The sequence below is a fragment of the Eublepharis macularius genome, chromosome 12 (assembly GCF_028583425.1).
Source record: "Eublepharis macularius isolate TG4126 chromosome 12, MPM_Emac_v1.0, whole genome shotgun sequence".
Taxonomy (NCBI): Eukaryota; Metazoa; Chordata; class Lepidosauria; order Squamata; family Eublepharidae; genus Eublepharis; species Eublepharis macularius.
Genome location: NC_072801.1, coordinates 38,353,319 through 38,363,284, shown reverse-complemented (window position 1 = coordinate 38,363,284; position 9,966 = coordinate 38,353,319). Strand labels below are relative to the sequence as shown.

The window sequence follows — 9,966 nt, the reverse complement described above, 5'->3', positions numbered from 1 at the left end:
TGATCTTGGGCCTCTCTCTGTTTCTTTCTCAAGCTAATTTACCTTACAGGATTGTTGAAGGTGAAATGAATGAGGGGAGACTGATGTACACTACGCTGATCTCCCTGAAGGAAGGATAGGATAAAAATGTACGGAATAAATGAATACATACACATCTCCTGCCCTTTCTACCCTTGTCAACCTTCTAATGGAACTGTGATGCCCCAGCTATGGTCTTGCCAGTGCTAAGCAGGGCTATACTGTTACTTCTACCATCTTGGAAATGCTTATGTGCATCAGAACACATTTGGGAGGTAACTCAGCCCCCATTCCCTAATACCTTGTATTTGATGCACAGAAGAACTGCTCTACACTAAAATCAATCTAGACCTTTGCATTGTTCCCAACACTGGCCAGCCAGACCTCTCTGGGACACTCAAAAGCACAGCATGAAAAATGGTGGTCTTCCCGCTGCCAGCGTTGGTATTGTTGATATACTGCTTCTGTACATGGAGGCTTTATTCAGCCATCACAGCAGATAGTTATTGGTAGATAAATTAAGATTTTTTTTTATAGCTATTGAAGCTGCTGCCCATCATCACAGCATGGGGCTATGACTTTAAAGACAGTCACACACACACACACTTTCAACCCCACCTCACATGCAGCAGTTAAGGGGGATGGAAACTCACCAGCATATTTTTATAGGAAATAACAACATCTTTATATACACATCTGAGAAGTGTGTGGAGCACAGGGTCTTCAAACTGAGGGAGGAGTTTTGAGGGGAGAAAAATGTCTTTTTTTCCCCCTTCCCATTTTGCTTTAGGTTTCATGTTGAAGATCCTAAAGCCGCTAAAATTGCAACAGGGAAAAAAATCAATAATAAATTGTGAGGGAAACCAACCCATCCACCCTCAGACATTCCTCCACCCCTAACCCAGTACATGAAGTTTTGCAGCTGGTCCCATTTAAAAAAAAACTGTCATTTTTTTAAAAAAACAAGCTTTACAGATAAATCAAGAATATTACAGCTGTTTTGAAATTTCTTGGCCCAAATCCCCAAACCTTGGAAATAATTCTATGAGACCAAGCAATCTTTCATCTTGTCCTCCTTGAATGGCATCACACCCCCTCCCCCCTCATGGCAAGGAGTTTGTAAATATGATTTAAATGTGAGCTGTTTAAACAACAAAAAAAATTGACAACTCCATTGGGCTTGCACAAATGCTCAAAAACAATTTGGATCCAGGCCTTTAACCCTCCCCCCCAATCCTTTCTCACAGAAAAGACTGCCCAGAACACAGGAAAAGGGAACAAAGGCCAAAGAACCAAGGGGGGAATAGAGAAAATGTTTTCTCCTCACAAAATTCTGTAGAGTACAGAAAAAGTCAGGTCATTTCTTCCAAATCTGTTAAAAATATGAATCAGGTTTTAGTGGATTTGTTTTTAAAAAGTGAAACAATGAAAGAGTGTAGGGCCTTTACAGAATATTGGATTAGGGAGTTAAATTATCACAGAACTCAAAAACCTGCTTTGTTGCCCAAATTTTCAGCTGCCAAAAAATATCAAAAACTGCTAGGTTTTAGCTTTGTATCATAGACAGAGCCCAAAGATTTGCGGTCATTGCAAACAATTAAGAAAGGAAGAGCAAAACCCCACCAAAGCACCATCAACTAACATTGGTTTTAATAGCAGACCAAAACATATATTTAAATCTCCTTCTCCCCATCCTGAAATATATGAAACTTTAACATCACAATCCTGTGCAGAGTTACTCCAGTCTAAAACCTGTAAAATCAACAGCTTAGACTGCAGTAAACTCTACATAGTATTGCAATGTCAAGCACTTTGCAGAATCAGATCCAAATTTCTCTCTTACAAGTTTTGCATCTAAAAGAAAATTGTGACCAGCTCCATACAAGAACCTTGGTGTTTTTTCCCTGATTTTCTCCTTGCCGACCTGTTCCTAAAAACCCTCCAAATTGCAAACTTTTACAAAGTGTTCTTTTAAAATGTATTTTTATATATTTTATATATTTATATATATAATATTTCTTCTCTCTTAAATGAATCCTTCCCTCCTTTGTTCTATGTGTACTTTTTTTTTTTTACCTGAAGACCTAATTTTTCTTTTTTTTATTTGCTGGTGACATTTTTAGGCATGTGTGAGTGGACAAGGAGTGGGGAAGGAGAGAAAGGGGAACTCTGGGTACTTGAGGACAAAAAAGGGGCTGAGCAATTTGAAAAAAAAACAGAAAACATTATAACCTTTCCCCTGAAACATCTGAAATGCAAACAGCCAGAGAAAACACCACTTCATTTTCACTGCAACATGAAGCCAGCGGCAACCCCTTCGTGAAAGTGTGTATGTGTGCTCACGAGAGGGTGAAGGGGAGAGTGGGGGCAGGGGGCGTGCCACAAAGGAGGTGAATTTTTTTATAATTGTTCACTTTTTTTCCTTCTCAAAGTCTCACTCCTGGTTTCGAGCATCTGTCCTTCAGATCTGTGCATCAGTCTGTCTGAGGGAGTCCAGAACTTCCGGTATATGAACTGTGCCACCCCAGTGGAAAAAAAAATGGGTCTTTCTAGAAAGCAAAACCCTGTTTTTTCTGGAACTGTCAAACAAAAGATAGTGTGCTGGTATGAAATGGGTACAAGGAGCCTGTCCCCCTCAGGCTTGAGCACAAACCATGTGACACAAGAAAGGGGTGGGAGAGATGCTCAAGGCAGCATACCGCCCCACTGCTTCCCCCTCCCCTGATCTTCAAACATTTGTCCGGGCATCCCGGGGAACAAAAGATCAAAGTGTGCGTCAGGGTGTGGGGTGGGGTGTGGAGGGGTCACGCAGCTTTGTCCTGATGGCTAGAATGGTCACGGTGAATGCGTGGCAGGACTGCTTCTGTTGGAACTGGGTGAGAGGCTAGGGCTGCAGCTGCCAGGAGGCGGGGCTAGGCTGCTGATGCGGGAGGGGCCCCCTGTCGGGGCTCCCAAACTGTCCATGCCCTCAGAGTTCTCCAACATCTCCTGGATGAGGGGCGGCATAGATCCAGGAATCTCCATTTTCAATGTGATCACGCGTTCAGCACCTGCAAGAAGAAAGGAGGACTACTTTTAGAACACTCAACATAAATGGATCACTTCTGCCTCCTCTCCTCTTCCCCATCTTGTACTGAATGAGTATTATTATGTACTTTGACAATGCTGAGCACTTTGGCAGTGACTTAGGGTTCTTTGATGGCTTGAGCTGCAACACACAAAGATCACCCACCTCACCACAAAATGCTCCATGCAGCCTCAGGTTGCCTCAGGGCTATTGCAAGGAAGGAGGAAAGAGTTAACCCTTCAACTTCCATGATCCTCTGTTGAAAACTGGGCTTTTATTTTAATGGGGGAGTATACTTTTAAAGAACACATTTTCTTTAAAAAATTAATAGCACATGGACAGGGAGACCAGGCCTGAAATAGTGTTGGCTGACGGGTTAACACACACACACCCACAATTTCCTGAGGCAAACTGAGACTGTGGGAGTCTCTTGATTTGCATTTTAGGAACATGCATATTTGTCTGAGACAAGTATGTGCACACAAACAGTGAATAATCAGACTCATGGCCCCCGGTGGCATCATCTTTGCTGCTGCCTCTTCACTTCTCTCACATTTTAGATCTGCTTTAGAAAGGCCTTTAGGAGAACACTTAAATTTGCAATATAAGAGGGAGGCTGTAATGAACAGGTTTGGCTCTGGCTCTCGAGTCCAACAGCAGCGTTTGTGGTCAAAAAGGAATCATGCTTTAAATAATATTGGCTTTGGTTTGTGTGGTTCACTTTTTTCAGGGTATTTGCACAGACAGCATTCTTTGGTGGAGCACCTAGCTCTTGGCTTGTGGTAATGGCAGACCAATACTACAAAGATGTGGGTAAGCCTAGCTTTGAACAAGGTTTGAGCTAAGAGACCATAAGCCATTTGCTGAACAGGTAGTTAAACATGCAAGAACCTACTATTAATACTCTTTTGACATCCTTACTAATATCTCGATTAGATTGTATTACTTCCTTCTGGCCATCCCTCTTGCCCAGACATCTGGCTTGGAAACAGCAAGTGCCTGGTTCAAGGAAGAATTTCTAGCCTGGGGAGATTTTGGATACTTAAAAGAGGGTCCTCTGCCTTGTCAGGTTTTTCTTCTGCCACAAATGATTAAATACAGGTATGTATGGAAAAGATGATTAATGTTTCAAAAGATAATTTCTATATTTAAAAAACAAGTACAAACACCTCAGAAAGGTGTCTATATATGTGTTCAAAGCTTTATAGGATATTCTTAAAAGGAATGACATGTAGTTTTGCAATTCACACAAGGTTAGTAACTTTTCAAGACTTGGATGAGATACAGATTTGAATTTCACCCCTTTTCAGAATATTCTATCAAGGTATGCTTGAAATTACTGTTCATTCACTAGTGGTTAAAAACATAACTTAAGTAATAATTGTATTTTTAATTTGAATTTACAACCATTTTAACATTATTAAAATTATTCTAAAAGAACAGACTTTGGTTTATATATAGCAGTTCTAAGTCAATTTGGCATTGGGGTGGAGTGTCTGGAAAAGTGGCATAAGAAAAAGGGGAGGTCCAGTCAATCAATACCTTTCACCAAGGCCCAGGAGTTAATAAGCATGAATGAAAACACATACTACTAGAGATGTAAAACATGAGCATTTTGAAGACCTGGTAGGGAAAAAAAATGCTCTCTCTCCACCTTCTTTAAGACTTACTACAACAAGAAGAAATTAGGTTTTAAATTGAAACATGATTTCCTATTAACTCTACATGATTAATCACTACCAAAGCATGTGATAATCTTTGGATTAGGTACAACAAGACCTTTTCTGACCACAATCAATCAGATTTTTTTAAAAAATCCTCTTGCTGGTAAAAAAAAGGCTCTTGTATTTCTGAATGTTTTCCCCCTAAAAATCTCCCCCCACCCCTCATTTCTTGGGTGGGCAGGGAAGGAAACAATAAAATGAAAAGCAGCACATTATTCTTTATTTTTCTGTTTCTTCTTCAAATGGCTTACAGCCATTAACCCATATATCAGGACCATCAGGTAGGTCATGAGCCACTTCTTTTTTCTTGCTTGTTTTTTTGGAAGGACTTGCTTCTAAACCGCACCTGGCTCCCGCCTGCTATCTCAGCATGTATTTGGAGAGGAAGAGAAGGATGAGGCTACCTAACGGTGAAGGGAATTCCTCCATGGATGTGACCCTTGGCTTATTCCTCACTACAAGTACACTTCCTCATGCTTGATTCATGTTTCCTGTCTGTGACTTCTGGTCTCCTGCCCGTGGTACTGGCCTAGACATTGGTGAGGTCATAACTGTGCCCAACTTCTTCCTGTCACATGATTCCTTTCATGTACTTGTGGTTCATTAGGTCCTACGCTTTCCATGTGGAGGCTGAACATGGGTTTCAGGTCTGGAAAGAATGAAGCCAGTGTCTTAAAGGAAGAAAAAGAGACTGCTGCTCAGAGCCTCCAGCTCCCTTACCCTTTGCACTAATGCTTCGCAGGTCTGTAATTTTCATCAGCATTTTTGGGAACATGTGAGGTTTGCTAGGCCTTCGCTTCCTCACGTAGATTTTCAGGGCCTCCAGTAGCGGCTCTTGTAACTTGTCCACTCGGTCAGGCTGTTCCAGGTCTTGCCGATCTAGTGACGGGGAGTTGGGGAAGCAGAGAGTCAGTAAAGGGATAAAGCCCTGGAAAGGATGCAAGTTCTGCAGCCAAAATTGCCAGTTTCCTTGAGGCCAAATATGCACAGAAAATGAATTATTTAATAATACACAGCTTATGCCCAGATATCACATACATAAAAGTTCTTTATAAGTAGTACATGAATGACTGTTCAGCTCCAGTTTGTCGTGGGGCAGGGGGGCACAAGGAAGCACAATGCCTCCAGAAATCTCTCTCATACCCACACCACACTTAGAGGCTTCACAAGGCAGTACTTAACATCCCTTGAGATACTCTGTACTTCCATCAGCTGCTCAATAGACAGAAACAGAATGAATGCAGCTTTCATATCCCACCACCTTCCCACAGGCACAAGATGGGAGAAATACTGCACCTGTTGAATGGCTGCATTTTAGGAAGCTGATCAAAGGTACACACAAACCACCAGCAAGAAGATGGCACCTTTAATGCTTTCATATTTATTTTCATAGCTAAGACTTTGCCAGTATGGAAGACCATCCCTGGGGTTTGGGATCTGGCTGGCTGTATTTTTAACCATCTTGGTGTGTTTATTTGTATTTATTTTTATATTATATGGGGACTTGAAAGCAGCTTACATCATTCCCCCATTTTATCCTCACATCAATCATGTGAGGTAGGTTAGGCTGAGAGTGTGTGACTGCCCCCAGGTCACACCAGCAAGCTTCCATTGCAGAGTGGGGATTCAAACCTGGCTCTTCAAACTCATAGTCCTGCACTCTAATCCAGGGGTGGCCAAACTTGCTTAATGTAAGAGCCACATAGAATAAACGTCAGATGTTTGAAAGCTGCAAGACATGATGCATTGAAGTGACTTCCGAGGAAGAGGCGAGTTTGTGGGAGTTTCTTGAAAGTAGCATCACAGGAAGGGGTGGGGTTTGGGTGCAGTATGCTGGTAGTGACATAATCAGAAGGGGTGGAGCTTGGGAAGAGCCATCATCAGACCTTTGACAAAAGTGGTATCACATCCTTGATAGGCTTCAACCCCAAAGGAGTTTCTGAGTTGGACCTAGCAACCCCAACATTTTTACTGAAAATATGAAAGACATGGAAAGAAAGAAGCAAAGAAGGAAAGGGATGGAGGGAAATAAACTAAATTAAAATAAACTGTATGGCCACGGCGATACTCAGAGTCCTCTGGGAGCCACACAATATGTCTATAAAAGCCACATGCGGCTCTCGAGCCGTAGTTTGGCCACCCCTACTCTAACCACTACACAAAGTCTAATTTTAGGCTCCAACGCTGCAAATGGTTTGCCTAATTTTAGGGTAAGAGGATATTTCACATCTCAAGGCAGCTTCTGATAGTTATGAATTTTCAACAGAAAAAGTCACTTCCGTGTAGGAAAAAACCTAGCTTAACTATAAAGGGCAGATAAAAATCGGTAACTTAAAAAATGCAGATATTTTTATACTTTTTGGCTATAATGCACATCTGTTTTTAAAAAACCCGTTCCAAAATGAATTGCAATACATTCATATATGATCTCCTAAAACGGAGTTTATGTCCCATTATAAAGGCTGCTTTTCTTCCTACAGCATGACTTTTGAGGGAGAGGGGAGAAATGTCTTCAGACATTGTATGGGAAAACAGTTAATACGCTCAATATTATGGCTGGAGAAGGGAGGCTAGGCTTGACAAGTCACTCCAGGTGTCTTCTACTAATTCATCTGAGTGACTTTTCATTCCTGATTTATGATTTCTGCAACTGACTTAGTACTTATAATTATCTTGGTCTGGGCTACAGGTTATTCCATGTCCATGTTTTTTTAATGGGTAAATAGATAGTATTATTAACTCTACCTATCTACCCATCAAAACACATTTGCTTCTCATTTCATAGTGATCTGACCAACTGCTTCTGGTTGTGATTATTTACTATTTTTGTAGGGCAGAGCAGTACTAGGGTTACCAACCTCCAGGCGGGGCGGGCCTAGACATCTTTCCTAGAATTACAACTGGGCTCCAGAGGCTCCAGAGATCTATTTCCCTGAGGGAAATGGCAGCTTTGAAGAACAGACCCAATGTCATTGCTCCTCATTGAGGTCCTTCGCCAAACCCCATTCTCCCCAAACTCCACCCCCAAATCTCCAGGAATTTCCCAACCTGGAGCTTGCAACCCTAGGCAGCACAGAAGCAAGAGATTAAAGAGCAGAAAGAAAACCATAGGTCAAAGATGCATGTGCTAATTTCAATTCCAGCCAGCAGCTCTCTACAAAAGTCCTCTCATGATGGCTGGATTTTGGCTGCTTTTGCTTTTAGCAAAGATGTGTAGGTGTTAATGTAAAAGGAGGAGTGTACTGTAGAGCATTTCCCAAAATAATATATTGAATTTGGTAGTTAAACTTATTGTGTTGCCTCCAAGATTTCATAAAGGCTCTATCAAGTTTTAAATCCAATTATTCTTAGGCCTACAGCAACCAAGCAGCACACAATTTTAGTTACAAAATATCTAAATCATAAATGAAAAACTTTAAATCAATCTGCCCTGCTAACACGTGACTATTGTGTCTAATACTTTATACTTTGTTTCAGATTACTGTAATCCCATTCTTATTGCATTGCTTATTAGGTGTCTCATCCTAATTACTGTATTGTCTTAACACTGTATAAGCCACCTTGAGTCTCAATGAGAAAGGTGGACGGTAAAGAATTTTTTAAAAAATACTGCACCAGAGATTTATTCTGTTAAGTATATATTTGCCTGGGAGGTTGCAATGGGGGAGGGGCTTTTCAGTGCCCACATCTCAAAACAGACACTGAGTACAACCGTTTATTTTAACTGTTTAACAATAAGGCACTATTTGAAATTACTTAAAATCCTCTAAGCACAAACAGACTGGTTCTCTGAGGGGCTGCTTGGGCCAGCCCAATGAAAGGCACAAATGCTCCACCTGGGCTCAGCTCACTCCGAGCTGTCGGCAGTACAATAGGGGACTGCCATTTGCTCCTGACCAGGAGTTACTGTAGGGGCTTTGTTCTTACCTGGCTGGCAGCATGGATCTAAAAGGGGATAGGTGTACCTTGCTTGAGGTGACTAAACACCATGAACCTGCCCTAGTGTGCATACATGCCTTCTCTCATCCATCCTTTCAAAAGTACTCTTGGTGGCTTCCACTAAAAAGTGTTTCCTCGCATTGCCACCAAGTGGCACTGTTAGGCAGGGATTCGGCACACGCTGCTTCCCTGCCCCCTTCCCTGAGCATCAGGCAGTACGTGTGGATGTTTGCAGAACAACAGCAAAATCCAGTACTTGGCATGGTATAAGCAAGGCTTTAATGAGGACACACACAACTGTTTGTAGCTCTGAGTGCTGCAGAGGAAATGCATAAAGGTATGTAGGGCAGTTCCTGGCAAAAGCTCCAAGTGCCTCCCACCAAACACATCAGGTTGTTATGGGCACCCTGCCCCCAGCCTCAAGAGTTACCAAGAACTCTTGGGGCTTATATTCAAGGATCCCACTCAGGGAATTCTTAGCTCTCTCTCTCTCTTTGCAAGTTACAGTTCCCAGGGCTAACTGACTTGGGAGAAGCCAAGGTCAAGAGTGGTGGAGCTGGTTTGTAGCTTCTAGAATTAGAAGGCAGGTATGTGGGGAGGGCCCAAATATTTGGCAAAGCTCCACGTTTTAATTTTGTTATTTTACACATTTTTAAATAGAACATTCCCAATCCACAGTAGCTAGGTTTGGGCAGGCTAAACATCCCTAACTATCTCTCACATTTTTTGTAAGTGTGTGTAGTTAACCTTTTTGCCTTTGGAAGTTGAAAGCCTTGCATGGAACCCCAGCAGAATCAAACTGTAAATTTTTTTCTGGGCTGTACCACTTCATGCAAAGAGTAACAATGGTGGCCAGAAGATGGGAGGGGAGCTGCATTTATCAAGGCTCCCACAAAATACATTTTGTGCACACTGGAAAATTAGCATGTAAGGCAGAGGACTCTGCAGGAGGCTAAGACGAACTCTTCTCCTTCATCCACTTGGCATGTATTCGCAGGGAGTTTCAAAAGAGAATGGGGGAGCGTCCAAACACAAACTCCCCCACATGCAGCCAGAAACTGGACTGTCCAGGAAAAGCTTAATCACTGGATTCTAATGAGTATATAAATTGGCCCTCATCCGTATCTTCCAGAAAACATTTTTTCCCCATTTACTGCAAATACTTACTCCTGGGAGCACTCAGCAAAAAATTCTTGTGCTGTCAAGAGTTTAGCAACA

At 42.0% G+C, this 9,966-nt stretch overlaps 1 protein-coding gene across 3 annotated transcripts in view; it reads right to left on the bottom strand.

Moving 5' to 3' along the window:
* Positions 1-684: 684 nt before the first annotated feature.
* Positions 685-9,966, bottom strand: part of RARA (retinoic acid receptor alpha) — a 190,648-nt gene continuing 181,366 nt past the window's right edge. For all 3 annotated transcript variants that reach the window (XM_054992974.1, XM_054992972.1, XM_054992975.1), the window contains 2 exons: positions 5,530-5,688; positions 685-3,068 (listed from right to left, as the gene is read on the bottom strand). In XM_054992974.1, coding sequence (XP_054848949.1) covers positions 2,854-3,068; positions 5,530-5,688 — 374 coding nt within the window. In that variant the 3' untranslated portion in view covers positions 685-2,853. The remainder of the gene's footprint in view (positions 3,069-5,529; positions 5,689-9,966) is intronic.